General features: G+C 38.8%; 1 protein-coding gene across 2 annotated transcripts in view; it reads left to right on the top strand.

Moving 5' to 3' along the window:
- The window catches only part of SWT1 (SWT1, RNA endoribonuclease homolog), a 40,695-nt gene extending 19,749 nt beyond the window's left edge, over positions 1-20,946 (top strand). The window contains exons 15-18 of one of the 2 annotated variants that reach the window (XR_003398884.1): positions 1,068-1,196; positions 7,808-7,929; positions 12,194-12,260; positions 13,159-13,198. Coding sequence is in view for 1 of the 2 variants with exons in the window: in XM_026853373.1 (XP_026709174.1) it covers positions 1,068-1,196; positions 12,194-12,260; positions 13,159-13,223; positions 19,545-19,650 (367 nt within the window). In the remaining variant the exon portion in view is untranslated. Of the gene's footprint in view, positions 1-1,067; positions 1,197-7,807; positions 7,930-12,193; positions 12,261-13,158; positions 13,224-19,544 lie in introns of those variants that run through there. The other variant, XM_026853373.1, reaches the window with a different exon arrangement.
- The last annotated feature ends 1,259 nt before the right edge of the window (positions 20,947-22,205 follow it).

The following is a 22,205-nucleotide window of genomic DNA, read 5'->3' as shown; positions in this document are numbered from 1 at the left end:
TTTACCAGTGTTGTTATTTCAGTTATTTTTGAAACATCTGCTTGAAGGTCACTGAGACACCATTCTTTTGGATGCTATCACAAAATCTAAATAGAAGCTGTGTTTTCTTTTTGTAGTCTTAATCTGAAATCTTTTCAAAGGAGAGACTCAATTATGTCAAGCACAAAGGAACTCCACTTTTGGTGGTCTGTTAAGGACTTGCCTAATAAACAGTGATGATGATGATAATAATGCACCAGCATACTCCTTGTGTCTTATACCAGTGCAGATCAGTCTGAATTGAAGCTGGTTAGGAGTTGGCTTGGTGTGGTGTTGAGATCAGCTGAGCATATGCACCAGAGAACAGTCTCAGTGTTGGGATAGGAATCATGAACTTGAAGGTTTCATGTAGGCCTCAAGGAAAGACTCCTTCAGGTGTACCACTTTATAATGAAAATGCAACAGAACTGTTGGCTCTTGCCACCTATAAAGGACCATGCTGTGAAAAGAGGATGAAGTTTAAGAATCAAAGGTCACTTTGCACTCATCTTGCTCATGTCAAGAAAATACTACTTACCTTGTGGCTGTGGGGGTAATTCTTCATGAGTGCACTGCAGCTCATTGTCCCAACACAACCATTGCAGGGGAGGTGTCAAGCACATTCCAGTAAATCTGGAAAGTGAAACTGCTTGGAAAATTGATGGAAAGTATACTTTACTTTGCTTCTTTGACCTAACAATTAGCTTCTAAGAGAGGCTTACTCAGATTGTGCATGAAGAGACTGTTGTGTTCACAAGTGAAGTTTAATGATAAATCAACTTACTTCAAAGTCAAAATACTTTCATAGAATATAGTTGCCAAGGAAAATTTTAAATGGCAAAGTACAATTGTATGGAATGGTCTTTCTACCATTTATTCTAAGGCTATTTTACCTGACATGGTTTTTAGTATGGATTTACACTTGACCTTGTGGGGTTTTTTTAATAGTCAAGATACAGTGCATACAATAGATACTGGGTTTCTCTGAATTTCGAGGATTTTTATTAACTGTTCTTCAACAACTCTTCTTTGTTTCTTTTTAATATTAGTATTGAAATTTTCCAAAAGTTGGGCCCCAACACAGTAACTATGACTGCAAAGTCTTCGTTTGAAGAAGCTTTTTTAGGTCTGCAGAAACTGTTGGCAGCTGTGAATGATATCCATGAAGGAATTAGTAGGTAAGTGTTTAAGCTAGCCATAAAAGCTAGTGATAGTAAGTCACCTAAAGGCATAAGTCACTGACATCTTTTGATGCCAAACTACAGTTTATTATTTGTGCTTAATTACATGATTTTCATTAAAAATCTTGGTATGAAGGCTACCTAGAACTATTTCTCCGTAACAAAAGAATAAGGAACTGTTGCAGAGATTCAGATCTCTTGAGTGAATTTTCTTTTTTACGACTTGGAATTTGTTTTCTGGTGTTTGAAGATGAGCTACTCGCCTCTGCTCAAAGTGTAACCAGAGCTGTGACATGTTTAACTACTACATTAACTCTGATGGCAAGAACTCTGAATAATTCAGAACATTTGTTTTTCAAATGTGAGGCCCTCTGGAATTGGGAGCAAATTCCTGGTATAGTGAAGGATGCATAGGTTTGGTACCTCTGTGTGGCCAATTCTAGAGTATTCTTCGAGTCAAAACCTGTATTGTAGCAGTAACAATGACAATCAGTCAGCTGGACTCTCAGTTTAGGAAAGGTAATATTCCCTCTGTTTTAGCTTAGTCCTTTTTTTCTAGCAATGAAGTTTATTCACCAGTAGGAACAGCCACAGAAGAATGCTTTAAATGGTCACTTTGACAGCTGTGGAGTTCCTCAGTTTCCCACTGACTTTATAGGGTGTTTGTAGGAACTGGTTTGTGACTGTGGTTAAAGTTCTTGGTAACTGCCATGAGCATCCTAAAGTGTTAGGAGTGTGAATCTGAATGGCTGAAGCTATTTGAGTTGGGAAAACACTACCACTTTGCACACTTTTTTTGCATAGTATCGATGCAAATAGGTTAGAAGACTGTGAAATAGATGCATCCAATGATTGGGCTTGCCCTGTACAGTAACAATCTGTCTTTTAATTAATTGAGGTCTATTACATTTCTACTGTATACTGTTACAGCTTTGTTAGATTACCTAATAGACATATAATTTTTTTCAAGAAGTATTTTTTCTATCATTCTACCATAGCAGTGAGCTTTTAAACTTGCATTATCAGTACTTAGCCAGGTTCATTTCAGTCTTTTTTGAAGGTTCACAGTCCTTACGCTATAGTTACCACAACAGTCTTGCCAAATGTGGGCATATGGTTGTCCCAGTTGTAAAGCGTGAGGTCTGACCTGTGAAGGCACTTCAAAAGTTTGGAGCTCTGTCACTTGGAACTTAAGATAGTTTTCATCTGTAACTGCTAGGGTATTTTTTTTTTCAGTAAAAATTATGATAGAATCATGCAAACATTTGCTTCACTTGTCACCACTTCCAAATAAGTTTTTGTTGCTTTTTTTTATTACAGTCAAAAGAATGTTTCTTTAATTAAAGTGTTTCACTAAAATATATATTCTGTAGGTCCTAAACAAGCTTCAAAGGTACATTAATGTGAAAAAGTGTGTGCATGTGAGCATAAAAGGTCATCCCTGCATCAGCACTATTATAGCCTAAGTTTTTGGTCGGATTTTTTTTTTCCCCTGTATAGCACACTGATAGTGGGATAAATCCTTTCAGAAAATTGTTGTCTTTCAAAGATAAATGGTCTAAATATTATGGAAGTAGAAACAGAAAATTATGGGTAGAAATGTGAGCTAGAGCAGCTTGATGGTAATGGATTTGTTTTCATTGCTGATTTTTTTTTTTTTCTTCTAAAGAAATTATTTTAATAAAGCAGATTACTGCTAAACTTGCTTCTTTTTATTCCAGTCCTAAAGTTTTTGAAAGAAATCCTGTGGTATCAGTTTATATATGTGGTGGATGAGATATAATGGGAACATGGTGCTTCAGGATTGTTCTGTGTTAGAGGTGTTTCATTAAAACTTTGTGTGGCAATAAAAGACATTTAGTATTTCTTTTAGTGAAAGCTACTTATGTCCTGTATTTCCATTTATGGGAGAACTCTGTAAAAATACACAGGTCTAACAAGATGCCAGAGAAATCTGTTTTACAAGATATCTACTTTCTTGATTAGAGCCATTAGAATATTTGGAGCAAAGATAAAAAGAATTCCGTCATTTGACTTTGTTTGAAACGGAGAGGCTATTTTCCGTTCCACGTGATTACCATGGCACTCAGTACCATTGATGAAATGGCTTTAAAAATTCTTTTCATATTTTTAATCTTTTTTTTTTCCAACCATTAAACTGAAATACACTATTTATGCATCCAGGGTGACTCTGAGTGGAGTAATTTTCCTGCACGGTTGTGTTTGGGAAATGCCTGCTCCGAGTTTGTTCTGCAGATTTGCAGTAGGGGGCATCGTGGAGCAAGAAATTCAGAGGGACTGTAACGTGTCATCTCTTTTAGTCTCGAGTCTAGGTATTTAAGTTAGTTTGAGACTTCTGAATAGATTTTCCAAAGAGTTAGAAGCCATATTTATGAATCCTTGTAGGTTTATGTGTTTTACAGAGTATTGAAACAAGCAGTCTGAAGTTTTCAGAAATGAGAGGGGGGCTCATTTTGCTTAGGTCACTCAGCCTTTCTAAAACTGAACTTGGAGTATATTTATTTTTCTTCATTAAAAAAAAAAAAAAATCCTTTCAGTGACTTATAGTTAATCTAATGGTGTGATTGCAGAAAAGAAGGCACGTGGAGAAAAAATAGTGAAAAAGTTCTAGTTTGAATATATGGAGGTAATACAGCTTTTAGTGATAAAATATAAGTTTTTTCTGTGTTACCTTCTATTGCTTCCAGAACAAAGAAGAAACTGTCTTGTGCAAGTCTGGAAATTTTACAAATATTGAAAGTTCAACTGCATTAAAAGTTCAGCTTTTCAGATCGTTAAAAACAATTAGAAAAGCACAATCACGGTTCTTGAGATCAGTGTATGGAATGGTACCCTTTTTCATTAAAAAAACCCTACACTTGTGGCATTATTACAGCGATTCAGACTTAATGACCAGAAATCTGTTTGTTTATGACATACAGATATCAAAAAAAACCTCTGACCTGTTTCATGGAAGAGGTCTTATTAACAGCTTTCACCCTTTTTTTGTAACTTTTGTCACACCATACAGATTTTTAATTTTATCTTTGCTTCTTCCTCAAACAACATTAGTAGCACAATGGTATTTATACTGCAAAATACTGCATGCCATAAATGTTTTACAGTACTTCAGCTCTAAAATGAAGACAGTAACTAGTATGGTTAGCAACTGGGGATAACTGTGCTTATTTTGGCAGTAGGAATGTATTTAGACAAGTTGTGTTAGTTGTCTCATCAAATATAGCTGACCCTTGTAGCCACTGCTTTATCAGTGTGTTCCTGAGATTTACTCATTTGAAAAGTGAGTATGAAACTCATGACCTATTTTCTACTTTTCACAGCAGAGGGTATTACTTACGTTGATGTATACTGCATTGACTAGCAATGATCAAAGATTATTAAACACCTGAAACTTATACTTTAAGTTAAACTGTAAAACCATGTGTTTTTAAATAATTTTGAATTGAATAATATTTCTGAATGTTTTCAGTGATGGTTTACTCTTTTATTTGTGTTGTGTATCATTTTGGTTTGGTATTATTTGGAACCAGTTAACTAGGGGACCTAATTTAAAGTCTCTTAAATCTTTAAAATAAAATAATTATCTTCAAAAATCTTTAAAATAATTTCTTGGTTTTCAAGTAGCTCTTTGAGGCAACAGAATTATTTCTACTTGGGGTTTTCAAGTTTGTGCTAAATCTTTCATCACTTGTAGAAATTCTTCCACTGATCTGCTGGAAGATGTTTGGGCACTTCATCTTTGGAAAGAAGAGAGGTTTAAGGACTTACCATGACAATTAACTCTTACAGATCTTGTTCTAAGTGCAGAATGCCTTGCAAGGTATTGCTGCTGGGGGATATACATACTTGAGATATATATGACTCTATATTTAAGTTACATCATAATTTCTTTCCACTTTCTGAGTGCAGGATGTGTTTTTCTCTTAACCCGTTGAAAGTAACGTGTGCACCAGCACCAGTAGAAGGCTGCAAGTACTTGTAGGTTTTCATGATCAGTCATCCAAGACATATTTTGTGTCTTGTTGCTATTAAATCTTCCCATTAACATACTGACCAAAATACTTGGTACAGGTAGCTTTCTTACCCTTTTAAAAGCTTCAGCTGTGGCGTTTAAATGTATATTTAGTGGTTTACATCAGCCAGTGTTTTCCCTTGGCTGAATATAACTTCTGATACAAAACACCCCTAGGGAATTATATATGTCTTCATGTTCCCTGCCCAAGTTACTTCAGATAAGAAATGCCTGTTAACAGAAAAGAAGAAAGTTTAGTCTTTGTTGAATTGATACAGTTATTTCTAGTTTGATTTTTTTCATGTTTGCTAAGAAATAATTGTTCACATGCCAACTTTCAAGTAACTCACAATTTACAACACATACTTAGATACAATACTCAAAAATATTTACACTACTATAGTCTAAGCTTTAAAAATATTTATCTGTAATTTACTGCAGTAAGGATCCTGAATTCTGTTTTTCTAATATTTTCTCTAAATGGAATTTCTCTCAAATTACCTATGGTTTTGTTTGTATGGAAAGCACTGATTTAGATGAGGACTCCGTAAACGTTTTTAAATTAAAAGTGTAATTTTTTTTAAGATCTCAGTATTCAGGAAAGCATTACTGTATCAGAACTGATCACTGAATTTAATAGTTTGGCATTAAATAATTTAAAATTAGTTATACAGGTTTAGTAATTTAAAAACAGAATTCTACAGATGCAGATTCTACTGATTCCTGTCTGCTTATTCAAATGGTCAGTGGAGGAACTGAGATTTCTTTTTCTTGGTGTCTAGTTAGAAAATTGTCTTCATTCCTTTAGACTGCCATGGCATTTAGTAATTTCTATCATAAAGTCTCTAGATTAAAAGCTCTACTTTTAATCTTCCTCCACATGCAGTCTCTTTCTGGAAACAAAATGGAGATTAACTCCCAGTTCAAAAAGTATCAGTCTTTCCTATCACTAGTTGTTTGATTTTTGTTTTGTTTTGGGTTTTGATTTATTTAGGTGAAACCTGAAATGTTCTTGGCCAACTGAAGGAGAACAGTTAAATTACTTTAAATGTAAATTTCAGCTTCAGAGTGCTGGGCTTTGTGTGGTTTTCCAAAGTAAACAATTTACTATGCATGAGGCATGGGTGTTGGAAGTACTGCACTTAAACATTATACAACACAGGGCATGGCTCCTGCTTCCTTTTCTTAGTGTCAGCTGTGGCTAATGGTGCTGCCCACCGGCTGTCTTCTGACCTCTGGAGAAGAGATGTACCCATTTGCGTAACTCGCAAATTGTGAGCAAGAGGAGGATTTACCACCTCCTCCATGGAGTTCTTTGACCTAATGTAGTCAGACTGGCACAGCTGAGAGCAGGATTATGGTTGTATGAGCCACAGGGCATCTTGTGGAGAGATGGTGTAGGTACAAATGTCCCTCCCCAGGGGTCAGCACTAGTGTGAAAACATCCCCTCGGTTACTAAGAAAATGACCACTTTATATCAGTAATAGCATTTTCAAAGCTTATCTTTCTGCAGTATTGTATCTTTAATTACCATGTCTGATATAGATGACAATGTGCAGTATCTGACAAAAAGTTTTCTCCTAGTTCTAGTGTTTGCTTTCCTACATTGATTCTTTGCCATCTCCTATTACATTTGAATTTACCTACAGCCTTCTTGCTGCCAGGGTCCAAATTTGTCCTTCACCTTTCTGCCTATTTTTAATGAGAGCTGTAAGAAATAAAAAAGTTTCAAGACCTCGACCTCTGTCAAATACAGCTGAAGTTGCCCAGTGCTTAACAAGGTGCAGAGCAGAGGTGATGCTGTGGCAGCTGCTCAAGCCTTGTTGCCTTTAAAGCAGCCTAAAAAGCAAAAATTTTGAATAAATGAGTTAGTGTTGTAAAAGCCATGGCCCCTTCTGATCTTCTAAAGCTAGAGAATAGACTTGTAGACAAAGTGGCACGAGGATCTGACATCTGAAGTACTTCCGTAATAAAAGAAGGCATGAGCTTGATTTTCTTCTGGGAAAAAATCCCCTTAATTTCCCAGTATGTTGATGCTGAACAAAACTCTGGCCTGTGTTGGTTATTGTAACACCAGTTTGAGGCCCTTACTGCATTGCAGTGTGATGAGGAATTGTTAATAAGCCACAGAGAAGTTTTGTTTTCCCATTTCTCATCTTTTTTTCTTCCCTGAAATTCTGACAGTGAGGATAAATAGGGATTTTAATGGGTTATGTTGACTCTTACACAATTAAGTCATACACCTTTTTGATTAACTGCACAGGTTTACTGAATTGGTTAGTGCTTTATGACAGTCTTACCGCCACAGGTGATTACATAGAACTGTTAAAGAGGAATGGCTCAGTGTGACAAACACTTGGCTTGGCCAGGTTGAGAGCCATTACCATGTAGTCTCATATGACTTTTATCCATGTGATTTAGTAGTCGTTGCTCAGAATTTTAGTGTTTGAGAGCAGCTAGCAGGCTGACCTGCTTTCACTGCCAGATTGTCTTGTGGGTTGGTTGGGTTTTTTTCCTTCTATTTGGTAAGTTAATTTTCGGATTCTTTCTAAATGGGCTTTGTTTGTTTCCCAGGTCTTCTCTGTGCGCAAGGGAGGAACCCCATTGTGACCTATCTCCTATCTGTTCCCATTTTTGATTATTGTATCTCACACTCTATGCATGCATGTGGCATCAGATGAGTGACAGGACAGTAGGTAAAGAAACATTCTAAGTGGTTTGGGAGGCCCTATTGCTTATGAGAGAAATCACTAAATTCTGACTCTCACCTTTTTCCATTCTGTCCCTAGAACAATTTGTAACCTCCGTTTTGTAGCTAGTACCCATAGTCCCTTTTAGTGTCTTTCTATGACACACTTCTCTCTACTTTATATACCAGATTTTTTCAGAAAACTGCATAGAACCATACTATAGTTGTTAACCTGATCAACAAATTGCATTTTAGTAGCAATCCAGCACCCTTGCTGACACCTGCTCAGAGCATGTTTGAATTAATTAACAGCTGAAGTACATACATAGCATGGAATTGTTTATAGTTTAGTTTTGTATGGCTGTGCTGATAGGAAGGACAAAGTGATTCAGTGGATTTCCACCCTCTGCTTTTGAAGTATGTATGATGTCACATTGAGAGAGAAGAAAAAGCAGTGGTTAAGATTGCAGTGCTCACAGTACTGAGATTCACATTGCTCGTTAGAAGAGTTTTACATAAGAGCCCATTTGCTTCATGTATTATTAATTTAGAGGGAGTTCTCTGGACATAGTTCTATAGCTGAGGCAGATTTTTTTTTCATTGAGAAGATTTGATGAAAATGAGATCAACTTGATTTAATAAAGTAATAGATGCAGAATTGATGTGCATACAAACATGTCCAGATTTCCCAAAGAACAACTTCTCTTAGAAATTTCTGTTTTCTGTAACACAGAATGGTGGCTACAGGAGATGAACATAAGAAGAATAAAACCAGTAGACAGCACCAGTTGTATGGAATCACTGCCCTGCAGACAGGAACATGTTAGTTTTCTACAGAAAAATATATTCCAAGACTGAAGCTTGTATCCCAGTTCCTGTTTAGTTGAAAACAGCAATAAGCATGTTTTATGAATGCTGACCTGTTAAGAATTTGTGGAGGAAGTTACGGTGCAAGCTCTTCTCTTACCAGCTTCTTTTCAGTACAGTACTCTGTGTGTAGCAGTGCTTCTTCCTTGAAAACAACAAATGTCTTTTATTTGGAGATACTATAAAGCTTTGAGCCAAATGTCAGACTTCTCATTTTATGTCATAAACCCAGAAGCAACTGTTGTCGTAATCCAAGCAAATACTATAAAATAAGTTACAGGATTTAATGTGAAGTTACTTGTATGCTTATTTACACATTTTACTTTGGTTTTTTTTGAAAAAACTCTTTGTACATCCACCTGGGGTCTGATAACTTATGGTGTGTGAAACTGATAAAGTTAGCAGTTTGCTAGGATGCTTTGGTCAGCAGTACAAAAATAAGTATGTTTTTCAATTTTATGTCCTCATAAGAAATGAATACAGTGAGGGGTGAGGGTTACCTTGTTGAGAGCATAGACTGCATAGTCTCGGAAACAGCAGTAGAATAATTTTGAAGTCTGCAGCATCCTAACTGATGTCAAGATTCAGAAAGTTTAATAAATAAATTGTTTACTTTCTCCAGTAATCTTTGAAAAGTGCTCCCTTAAGTGAGAAAAGGCCAAATTTAGTGTATATGATGTTGCTGCTGCTTTCACAGTGTTACATTTGTGAGAGGAAAGGACATGTGGGAGGCATGTTGGCTGCTTTCATAGGAATAGTAGAATTAAAGGTCTGGGCAAAACCAGAGGGCTAAAAATGACCTTGAAATTCCAGACTAATATTGCATGGAAAATTACTTTCAAACTGGTTTTCTTCGGATGTAGCCTTTCTAAGAACAGCGAAGTGAAATTTGAAGTTTCTAGCCACTTCTGTGCCCTGGGAAGTTGGGTCAGGTGGACAGAAATAGCCACATGGAGATGCCCCACACTCAGAGGGAAAGGCAGTACCGTTTAAGCCTGCCTTCCACTCTGCTCTCAGTCTCTTTCTTTCACCTCTTTGTAGCTTGGACATACATTTTTCTTATACAGAATCGAGAAACCTATAATTAATACAGGTTTTTATCTCACCAGCCACCCTTTTCCCCACCCTCCATCCTTCCTGTAGGAAGCTTGCCTGGATGAGTTTCCCTCTGGCAGCCCAGCTGTAGCATCACAGAATCATCTAGGTCAGAAAAGACCTTGAAGATCATCTAGTCCAATGATTGACCTCACACTGACGGTTTCCAGCTACACCACATCCCTAAACTCTATGTTGACCTGACTCTTAAGCACCTCCAGGGGATGGGGACTCCCCCCCCTGCCCTGGGCAGCCCATTCCAACGCCCGACAACCCCTTCTGGAAAGAAATGCTTCCTAAGAACCAGTCTGACCCTGCCCTGGTGCAGCTTGATGCCATTCCCTCTTGTCTTTTGTTACTTGGTTCAAGAGACTCATCCCTTCATCTCTGCACCCTCCTCTTCTCCAGACTAAACCCCCCCAGTCCTCTCAGCTGCTCCTCATAAGCCTTACCCAGCAGCTTTGTATCTGTGTCCTTGGCACAGCAGGAAAAATACAGCAATGAACTGATTTTGCTCCAACATACTGTGTAGCATCATGGGATGGCCTTCAGGTGAAGTTGTTAATAATATCTTACCTTTTGTGTTCTGTATGGTTCTGTACTCAGTTTTAGGAAAACAGACATGCAAGCTTTCCTCCTTTTTGCGTGAACTAGAAGGCAGAGTGGTACAAAAATCATCAGCAATAGAAATCATGCTTTCCCAGGCTCGGGTATACTCATTTATTGATATTGCAGATGACTGATACGATAGCTAAAGCTGATGTATTGTCCCACACAGACAGGGTGGCTGGCTAATAGCTACATGGAGCTGGTTGGTGGGAATCTTAGCTGCAATGCAGTCTGAGTTGCCAAGATTTCCCAGTGTTTCCAAGGATGTTTGCCAAATAGTCTCTGCTGGGGTTTTACGCTGTCAAAGCTGATAGCTTTCTCACTGAGGAAGCAGTTGAAGGCTTCGAGGTATTTTTAGGACAACGAGACAATTGGTTCTCTTGCTGACTTTTAGTTGACAGGTTAAGGTTTTAGTTTAAGAAAAAAATTCTGAGTACATGTCCTTACGAAGGGGGAAGGAACATGTGACTAATTTTTGTAACAGTGATAATTCCTATGTAAAATCATGATGAAAATAAGCAGCGGACTTCCTAGTTACCATAAATCCTGCAGTGTGTCATGGTCTTCCAGCCTATTTAAAATACAGTATCATCTTTAACTGGGATTTTTCACTTATTCTGACAGTTTTTTGTTTTTTTTTCCAGTTCCTAAGGAGGGGAGAATTTGGACACTTTCCCATGGGAAAGTAAATAAAGCTTCCCCAAAAGATTTTTCTTTTTTTTTTTTTTTTAAATCCAGTCACTTTTGTAATTCATTATTTACATACTTGAAACTTGACATAAGGCAGAAGTGTTACATGGTTTTTGATGTAGTTTTTAATGTACATTTTGTAATGGTTCTGTTATTTTCCTAGTGAACGCAAATGAAGTTACGCTGAGTTTTAACTGCATTATATCTGCTTAAACAGATTAGGAGAATTAATCTTTGAGATAATCACTCCCTTATATGATAATTTTTGGAGCCTTGCAGAGGAGGGAGTACATCTCTCAGAACTTCACAAGACCTTACGGTGTGACCAAAGCTGATGCTCTCTTCTGCGGATCATAAATCCACCTCTAACGTGGCAAATGAGGACGAGATTTTGGGAAAGCTTGAGATGTCACTGGCTGCTGTGTGCATTTGTGGCTAAAATACCAGTATTTCACATGATACTAGGTTCTTCATAAAGACACCTCTTTTCAGCTGTCAAATCTGATTTTCACTTCTCAGTGGGAGAATTGGTTATTATTAGAAGTAGCAAATATGGTGTGTATATTATAGAATTTGAGCTGTACATCAGAGTACTGGAGGGAATGAGTTAAAGCTTTAGCTCGTGTGGGAAAGTTTTGTATTACGTCTCACTTTTCTGTTGCTCCACATTAGTACAGCAGGCTTTGCTTATGTGAAACAAAAGGCTTTTAATTATGGCTGGTTTTCTTCCCATCTGTATAGAGAAATTGCTCATAAAAACATCAGCTGAATTTTTAATTAGGAAAAACCTTCACAGAAAGTCCTGACAGAAATAATAAGCTCACTTAATTCTTTTAGAGGAGTGGAAAGGGATGGAAGGGAAAATTCTTCAACGATTAGCATTTCCTTTTTGTTTAAAGAAGGTAATTAGATTTTTTTTTTTCATGAAACATTTATTACTATTTCCTTAACTCTTCCAAAGTATCCTTTTATACTTGCTTTAAAAAAATCCCTAAACTTTTCTTTTTCAGAATTTTGACCCCAGCCAGTAGTTTCCAGGATATTTGGACACTCTATAACTTCCTCACAAGCAATGAGGTATGAAGTTTTCTTTAATGTTTTGTCAGATTCCCCTGTTATGGTTTCTCATTTAAAATAGTTAGGAGGTTAGCTGTCTCATCACTGTGTTTCCATTAAGTTAGAATGTTGAATATTTGCTTATGTTAGGCATTAGACATAAAAATACATTTTTGGTTGGCACCTACCAAAACTTATTCAAATCTCTACTGGTATCTGAGTGGCATGCTTGACTTTCTGAGCACTCTGTTGTGAATGACTCACTGTTGAGAGTAAAAAGCCTTGAAGCTGAAGTCACCAAAGCATCCATCCCTAACCTAGTAATTTTAAGAAGAGAGAGTACATTGCATTAGGTAGATTTACAAAGAATATTGGCTGTAGTTCAGAGAAGATAAATTGAAATTACCAGTTATTCATGAAGTTTTAACTAATTTGTGCTGAAAGATTTTAAGAAGAGAAATTGAGATGAATGCTTGCAGTAGAATAGAGGTATTTTCCATTTGGTATATGACATATTTCAGATTTGCACTCCTCTCCTATACAGGAAAATATCCTTGGCTTTTGGGCCTGTACATATGACTGACTTGCACTTACAGAATTCATGCAAGTCAGAACTTCATTTGCTGTAGGGTAGATTAAGAGGGGAGGAAAAATTATTTAAGCTCTTTTAAAATTTGTTCAGAACTTGTTAGAAAATGGATCTGAAATGATATCTATCACTCCCATTATATGCAATCAAGATTGTTAATTTGTAATATTTGATTTTATACTACCATAGCATGACTGTTCTGTGTATTGCCTCAACTTGAGGGCCTATTAGGTAATACATTAATGATATCTGTTATACCAGCTTTATAATTTTAACCGATATGTGATACTTCTGTAAATTACTATGTTAATTCTTTGTTCTTTGCTTTAGATAAATAACAGCATAAAATTCACTGCTGAGGAGCTTTATGACTGTGTTTCACAGGAGATATATCGGTAAGCCAATTGCTGACCACAGCAGATGGGTTTTGAGACAGCATTTTAGCTATATATAATTATAATTTATATAATATTACTGTATTAACTATACCCTAAGAGAAATCCTTTGGATAAATAAGGGAGGGGCATAGGGAAGATGAGTGGGGCTGTTTTCTTTTTTAATGACCTACTATTACAACAGAGAGGACAAAAATAAAATTAGATCTACACGGTGATTTTCAGCTGTTTGACTTTGGGGTGAGATGTTGGTCCCTCTTTCCTTTGCCACTTTTGAATTCATGGCTTAGGGGCTGACAGGGCCAGTGTAGGTCAGCATTCATTGTAAGGCAGGCTAGAGTGTGAGGCTGCATTTAAATGAATTTGATTCTAACTGAAATTCTGTTTTGGGGAGGTATTTCTTGTAACAGAACTCATTATTATAAGAACTTTGCTTAAATCAGCAGAGGAAAAAACCCTGTGATTCTCAAGGCTATTGAAATGATTGAACTGTACCATGAAAAGTGGGTATATCTGCAGCTGCTGTGCTACATTGTGGCCACCATTATTAAAGTCATAAATTAAGCCGTTGTTTGTTACTAAGCTATCTGTAAGTACAGTTAGAAAAAAAGAAACAGATGTGAGATTCCAAGTACTTGTTTCCATTTTAGGAGGCTTTTTTACAGTTCAGTTGCAGGAAAATAAATGTTCTGTTCTGTTCTGAGTTAAAGGCCTTGAAAACATTAATCTAAAAATGAGTGCCAAGCAAGTTCTTTAGGGTAAAGTTTCTGGCTCATAGAAGGTTTCTTTCTGTAATTGAGGGCTTGTGAATCCAGGTTCTGTGAGGTTTTTTTAAAATGCTGTAATGTTTTGTTTAATAATCTTAAGTGGACAGTAAAACACAGGTAAATATTTTCTTTGATGCTGCTGTTGTATGGATATGAATTAGCTGTAATTTGCCAGGGTAGGAAGCATGGTTCCATCGGCTGTCTAAAAGGCTTGCAGATTATTTTAATCTGAGTAGGTGAATTACTCTAAAAAGCTTTCCTTTGCCTATATTGATACTGATTTTCTAAATCATCTGTGAATTTGAAAGTGCAAACTGCTGGATTGGGGGAGAAAAGTTATCCTGGGAGGGAGAGATTCAATCTATATATCAGTAGCACAAAGTAGTTTAGAAACTTAACTAACTGTCTTATATTGGTGACCAGCACTTCTGTAGTTCTGACATTTTCAGATGTCTGTGGACATCTCCATCATTGTCTGTATAAAATCTACAGCGTACATACAGCCTTGGGCATGGTGCTATGGGTAACAAGGGAATGGCAGTTTCTTGGTATTTGAAAGATGTCCCTAGGTCCATATTTTATCAGGAAGTCTGAAAACTCGGACCATTGTTGTGAATTCTGTGTGCCACAGTAGATTTCATGGCCAAAACAAACTTTCTCACAAGAACTTTGATTTTCTGGATGAGCAGTACAGAGTGAGAGCAACATTTTTGTTACACATAAGTTACAGCTGTTGAAAACAAATCAGTCTAACAAAGCAAAGATTAAGATCTGTTGCTATAAATTCAGTCCATGCATTTTCAAAGTGCTACTTGTGTCTAATTGTTGTTCTCATTTATTACAGCAATGAAACTATTTGGTAGTACAGAAGTGAAATAAAATATGATTCCATGCAATAAAGCAGAGGTACTAAATGAGGTTTTAGAAGTGCTCAATTAAAAAGAGGTGTTCCGAGAGCAAAGGCACAGGAAAGGAGACTGCTTTAAGGCAGGCTGAATTACTTGTGCTTTGGCAGAAACATGCTGAACAAAGCGTTTCCCCTTGTTTCGATTGCCAGTGAACGTTTTTATTTCAACCTGGCCTCTGAATTCTTTGGGAGATAAATTCCAGTCTAGAATACTTGTATTCTGACTGTTCCTTTTTCAGGATATACCAAAGACACTCTCATCTTGAAATGCTGATCCAAAGGGTTTTTCCTTATTGGGAGAAGGAACGAAGGACTACTTAGAGCTAAATAGCCAAAGCTATATGCACAGTTCTCACTGCTTTTGATTCCCTAAGTGCCACTGTAGGCTTTGGTATTGCAGCAGCATTTAGAAGATGCCAGCCAAGGACTGGGGCCCAGATCTTTAGCATATAAATGGAAGACTGACCTTGCCCCAGAAATCCATTGTAACAATTTTTTGCATCTTCCACAAACTCACAAAATAACAGTTTCTGATAGAAAAACTTATATGACTTTTTTAATTTTTTTCTGAACTTGCTTGCTGGTGACCTGGTAGATTCCAGCCTTCCTGTCGTAGACATCTCCCTTTTTTTTTGGTTGGGGTCACCCTGCCCCACCATTGCTTCCGCATGTCCCCCATCCTTATATTGGCAGAGACCAAGATGTGGTGAGATCAAAGCCCTGCAACAATACAAGAAAGGTCTGTCGGACCAAGTCAGCTGTGTCACAGTTACCAGCACTACTGGGGGCAAGGCAGTGGCCTGAGAAGGGGTGGATGGGGTGGCAAACAGCAGGCCTGGCCCTGCATTTCTGCCTCTTCAGGCCTGATAAACTGGGTTTAGGAACATCCTAGCCTGGTGAATCTTTAATTGGAATTAAGTTTTTTTGCTTTATGAATAGTGGGAACATACCACAGTGCTGAGATGCTTCAGCAGCAGAATTAGGTAGAACGAGGGATGTTTAGTTAAAGCCCTTGTTTCTTCCTCCCTCCCTTCCCATTCAAGCCGGTGCTGTGGGCAGTGGGGTTGCTGGGTTGCAGGAAGAGTTTCAGAGAGGTCACTCTGTTTTTTATGGCAAACAGTTAATGTGAAGACTTAGAGTTACCTGCTTAGTACTTTCTAAGACTTTTGAATTTTCACTGTTGAACAGTGAACAGTTTATGTGTTTTTAATAATTGACAATTTGATGTAAAGGGTAAGTGGTAGACAGAATTATTCAGGCTTTATTTTCCAAGCGTATGATCTTGACTGAACTAAGAAAATACACTGTTTGGAGGCCTGGGTGTCTTAAGTAGATCTCTTGAAAGCTGCATGTGACTTTCACACTGCTCCTTTTATTCTTCCACCTGGTGCATGCCCCTCACAGCGAAATGCCAGAGGAGGTGGAGGTGTCTGTGTTAGGCAGGGCTTGGTGGGTACTTGGGGAGTGCTAACTGCATCCTTTGCAAACCTTATCCTTTCCCCTGTTTCTTGACAGTCCTTTTCGGTGCCCTGTACCCCCCTCTGCTGGCCTGGGTGTCCCACACCAGCATCACACGTTTCAGTGGAAGTTATTTGAAATCCAGCATGTTTTGGAGGGTGCAGAAACAGTCTCTTTTGAGCTATTTAACATTATTTCTACTTTCTGTAGTAACTACATTTGAATTAACCTGTTACACTGTTCTTAGGCGTAAAAGTGTGTGTCGCATCATTTACCATTTTTACCATTACTCAGTGGCCACCAGAATGATGTAGGGAAAATGGTAGTTGAGATAAGGGTAATGAAATATTCATGTCTCAGACAAATTATTTTTCTGCACTAGTTTTTAAGAGCTCTGCTTGAAAACTGTCATGGCACTCACTGTTGCAGAGGGGTTGTAACGTGCACTGCTGAGGCATCAAGATACTCACTCTTGGCTCCGTATGCGGACTTGACTGATAGGTTGAGTAAGTACTCAGTGTGCTTACTACTGGCTGCCTGGTAGTGCCTAACTCACCAGTGTTGAAAATGAGTCACGGTGCAGTTTGTAGCTGATGGATGGAGCTTGTTCATCAGGAAGACTGATGTTCTTCTGTCAGCGTAGCTGTGCCAGTGCTACAGGTTATTGCTGAAGAAATGCTGTATGTTTAGACTGCTTTTTGTGATAGAATTTATCTCCTGCTCTGCTGGGCTGATCTGCCAACCTTCTGCTGCTTGTGAGAGCAAAAAATACTGGCAGGATATAGTGTGTATCCTTTTAAAAGCATCCCTTAGTTTGAACTGCATTAAAAATATGTATGAAAAGAAGTTGATCAAGTGGAGAAAAAAAACAAAGGAAACATATCTAGCAGTTAGATTTGTTAATCTGCATTGATACAGGCATAAAGAAAATAATTGGTGTAAATTTGTGCTCAGCATAGTGAAAAAAAATTGCTTCAGAGGCTGGTCTGGTAGCCCTCAGGCTGCACTTGCATAACTTACCTTGGCTTTTTTTCTTTTTTTTGGGGGGGACCTTTTAACTGGTCTTTTGAGAAAGTATCTTTTAGGAAAACAAAGTTACAAAATGTTTTCTACGTAATCAGGTTTAGGTTCTTCTTTTCAAACAATAAATCACTGTAGGCAAGAGATTTATTTTGTGTGCAAATACATTATATGTAAATATATGAAGGATCGTTTGAATTGAACCTTCCAAAATCCCCATTCTGTCAAGAAAGCTGATGTAAGTGACCCTTAAATGCTGATTATTTTTTAAAACTACCTTTACATAATACAGTGAAAAGCAAAAAGTAAAAAGGAGCTCTGCCTTTTCCCTGAGCTGTGGTTTGGCTGTTTTAAGGTAGTCGTATAAAATCTGTGGTTTTAGCAGCTTTAGAGCAAAAGCCACTGCTACTTCTTGGGTGTTATGGAAATTGCCTTCTTGATGATATACACATCACAACTGCCTAGTTTGTCTTCTGCCATATCCCTTATTAGTTCAAAATTGTGTTAAATTGTATTTTGAGTCAGGACAACTGGTTTCAAGCTCTGTAGCCACTTTCCTAGTAGGAAACCACCAAATCACTCCCAGTAGCTGCTGCTCCTCAGAGGTTACCTTTGGCTGGAAATACCAGAGCCTGCAGAAATGAGCCAGGGGATAACGTGTAGGGTGGTTGCTAGTTGCTCTGTACCTTGTGTGCCAAGGGGCTGTTGGGAGGGTGTGAGTAGGCAGAAGGGATTCACAATGCTCGGGGCAGAGTGTGGGCTCCTTTTCCCCAGGGGGGTGAAGGGGAATTTTTGCATCTCTCTTACACATCATGCTTATACAAGCAAGAACATGAGAATCTGTGCTAGTTGTTTAAAATAACTTTTTTTTTTTTTTTAATGTATGTGTGAGGTCATTTTTTTAAACTCTTAGAATTCAGCTACCTTATTTGTGGTTGATTTTTTTTTTTTTTTCCCCCTCCCTAAGTGCAATAGCTGATGTGTTTGCAAAATACTCAAGTCATTAAGAAATGAGGATTTGGGTTTTTTTCGTGCTGTTTACCATTTAACCAATTTTACCATCTAATTCCAAATTCAAATAGAAAAACCACAGCAGGCATTTTGACAGGTTTGCAGCTGGGAAAAAAGCAAACTGCATAGGAAAGACTGGTCAAACTGTGTGAGCAAATAAAAATGCAGCAGCCCTGCAACAGTTCAGTGCCTACACGTGATTTTTATGCAACTAGATGTGGGGAAACGACATCCTGGATCTGGTCGTTTTGCCAACCTTTATTAAAGCACTCTGAGGGACAGAAGCTTTGTTTCACTTTCTTTCAGAAGAATATTGAAATTGGGAAGGTTTTGCATTTGTTGAACCAGAATGGCTGGTATTTAAACATGTAGTGCTGTTTGTCAGCCTGCCATATGTTCCAAAACAGGAATTGCTGTGGTTACTAGAAATGCATGTTTAGGGGGTTGTTTCCAAAAAAATGTTTCTCATAGTATTTTTTCCTGAGTGCAGGTGTCCCATATTGAGTATGTGATCTGAAGTCCCTTTAGGAGTAGCTGATTTAAATAATATTTAACTTGTGTGAGCATAAGCTTGTAAAATGTCACCACTGGTCAGTGATACTCCGCAGATTATCAGAAAAATTACAAATGTTGGGCAAGTGTGAGAAGAACAAGTGTTGCAGCCACTTGACAAAAGATTGAAGTCAATTGTCCCAGAAGCCTAAAATCAGTCTCTGACTGGGTTGTAACTGTGGGTAGAATTTGTTTCTATTATCTGCCACATATAAACCTGTAGGGAATGTATAGTTGATTTGCAGCTTAAACACATTCAGTAAAGACCAGCAATGTTTTGTATTTGGAGGTTTGAGTTTTGGGTTGAGAAGACTGAACTAAAGTCGGTCTGCTCAGTGGCACTTAGGCTGTTCCTAGTTAAAGATTTCATTGCAGGATACACCTGGGAACATGTAGTGATTAGCCAGCTCTGTACTACATGTGATCTTTTCCTATAAAGGTAAAAATGCTTGGATTTCCAGAGGTACTGAGTATTCTCTGCCTTTGTCAGAGTTAAAGCATGGTATTAGTATCCTTTTGAATTTTGTTTTAAAGGAATATGGGGAAATGTTTCTGTCTGTAAAATGGGTCACTGGTGCCCTGATAACCTGTGTATCTTCTCCCTAGGGCGAGGTTGGAAGTTGGCTGTTGCCAGCTGGCGCAGCTGGAGCAGACAATCGAGCAGTGCCAGGCGTCTGTTCACGCAGTGGCCAGAAGCAGGGGCTGGCTCTGACACCTGGGCCAGGCTTCGGGGTGGCTGCCTTCCTCCTGACCTTTGCCTTCTCCAAGCGAAGCCCAATTCCACTGGTGTGCCTGAGGGAGATACTCGAGGAGCTGACATAATCTGCCACCTTTTTCCTTAATGGTGCTGTTTTAGAGTTGAAGGAAAAAATCCGAACTACTTACATATGTTGGTTAAATGTCAGAATTTCTGCTGAGAATAGGAAGCCAATAGAATTTTGCCTCAGGTGAGGAGCAGTGGAGTGGGGTACAGCAGCTGGGCAGGGCTGGTGTTCTCCATTCCAGGTATTTGCCATAGGAGCTACATCTGTTCATGGCTGTACAGGAAAATCTGTGTAAAGCTGCTGTTTTACTGACACTTTAGAAGTGACAAGGGTGGAGAAAAGACTATATTGTGACAGCTGGAGGCTGAGAGCAGCCCACTCAGGTGCTTGCTGCCCCCAGGGCCAGAACACCTGTGCAGTGTATGTATCCTGTCATGAACAATTTAAGGCTTAGAGAGGGTATAGAAAGGGGTAAGAAGTGGATTTTTTAAAGACCAAAATAAAAAAGCCCCCCTCATGCAGGTGTGTTTGTCCTGAACCTTTTTTTCAGGAGAGGTGTTTTTCTTTCATTAAAATAGTTACTTAGTCCCTGCAGAGCAGAACCTGCTTGCAGTGCTCTTTTGGAAAACACCCCTTCTGCTGCCAAGGCTGGGTGTTCCCTCCCGGGCTCTCCTCTCAGCTCCCTCCCTCTCTCTGAATGTACTGGTAGTTGCTTTCTAAGCATGCTTTAAGCCCACAACACTTTCTGAAAGCCACTCTCTGTGCTGCTATGGCCTCTGAAGCTACCTCTGCCTTGTATGTATTTGTACAGAGAACAGATGACTGGCAAAGTTCTAGAAGGGTTTATTTTGGTATTAACTTTTGGATGTATTTGTAAAATCTTTATTGTAAAAATATGATTTATTGCTACAGTAAATGGCAGTTAATTCTCTATGGCTGTTGCTTGGAGTGGCTTTACTTCACCTTGTTACTGTGGATGCAAGTTTAATGCAGGCCTTTCTCCCAGATGTGAGGAAGTCAGAGAAGGGGCCTGAAGTTACTGTCTGAGCAAAATTAATTTTAAGGGCTGTTTCCCTTCCAGGTATGGGGTGAGTTTGTTATACTCAAACAACTTCTCTTGGCAGTTTGTATCCTAAAGGGGGGAAACTGGGTCAACTGAAGCAGATGATGTCTGTGTCCTTGCTCACATCTGCTTTTGTGAGGCTTTAGGGAAGAGCTGCTGCAGAGTAACACAACTACTTCCTTACTCTCATCATGACTTTCCCTGCTCAGATGCTACCAGCTTGGAATAATCAACAACTGTCTTTGGGCTGGCATTTCCCTGCCCCATGCAGAGAGGGAGGGCTCTGCCTCAGCTGAAATAACTCCTGGCCTAGGCCTGGTACCTGTGGAGCAAACAGTAACTGAAATGAGTAACAGTGCTGGTGTGGCTTCAGTTCCTGAACAGCTACTCCTTACTGGATGAGCACAGTTGTGGGTGTTTCTTTTGACCACTTTAAGTTGACATGGCCCCTCTCTCATCTCACCTCTTGCCACTTCAATTTGCACGGAGCTTTTAGTAAACTGATCCTGAGAGGGATTACAGAGCGCCCCAGGAACTGTTCCAACCTTTACTCTCCTGAAAGACACAACTCCCTGGGGGCAGACAGGAAGGGGAGAGGGGTTCAGTTCAGCATTTTACTTCCTTTGTCTCCATCTCTGAGAGGTCTAGTTTAAGAGCACAGTCCTGGGTATAAGCTGTCTTCACAGAATTATCAAGGTTGGAAAAGACCTTGAAGATCCTCCAGTCCAACCCTTAACCTCACACTGACAGTTCTGACTCTTCAACCCCTCCAGGGATGGGGACTCCCCCCCCTGCCCTGGGCAGCCCCTTCTACCACCCAACAACCCCTTCTGTAAACAAATGCTTCCTAAGAGCCAGTCTGACCCTGTCCTAGCACAGCTTGAGGGCATTCCCTCTTGTCCTGTTGCTTGTTCCTCGGTTTGAGACTCATCCCCCCTCTCTGTACCCTCCTTTCATGGAGTTGTAGAGGGTGAGAGGTCTTCCCTCAGCCTCCTCTTCTCCAGACTGAACCCCCCCCAGTTCCGTCAGCTGTTCCCCATCAGACCTGTGCTCCAGACCCTGCACCAGCTTTGTTAAAGTTTTTAAAAGAAAAGGACACAAAGACATGTCACTGCCATCCTGTGGTGTGAGGATTTCCAAAAAGGTACCTTTAATGTGTTTGCAGCAGTAGCAAGCAGTCAGTGCTCCTTTTGGCACTCAGGGTTACATGTGCAGCACTACACATTAGACACCAAGTCATCCTAACCAATGTTTTATCCATAGGAATAGAGAAAGGGAACAAAAACATAGTACTATGAGCACATATGAAATAAAGTTATTTGTGTCCTATTACATTTTCAGCTTGTAATATTAGAAAAATAAACTTAAGACAGTTACTAATCAGATGAATACATTTGTCATTGCCAACAGGCAAAAGTTTAAAACCCTGTCTCTTATACA

The sequence above is a fragment of the Athene cunicularia genome (genome assembly GCF_003259725.1).
Source record: "Athene cunicularia isolate RWA chromosome 8 unlocalized genomic scaffold, athCun1 chr8_part1, whole genome shotgun sequence".
NCBI classification, from domain to species: domain Eukaryota; kingdom Metazoa; phylum Chordata; class Aves; order Strigiformes; family Strigidae; genus Athene; species Athene cunicularia.
The sequence above is the reverse complement of the archived record's forward strand: the minus strand, read 5'-3'. Positions and strand labels throughout refer to the sequence as shown.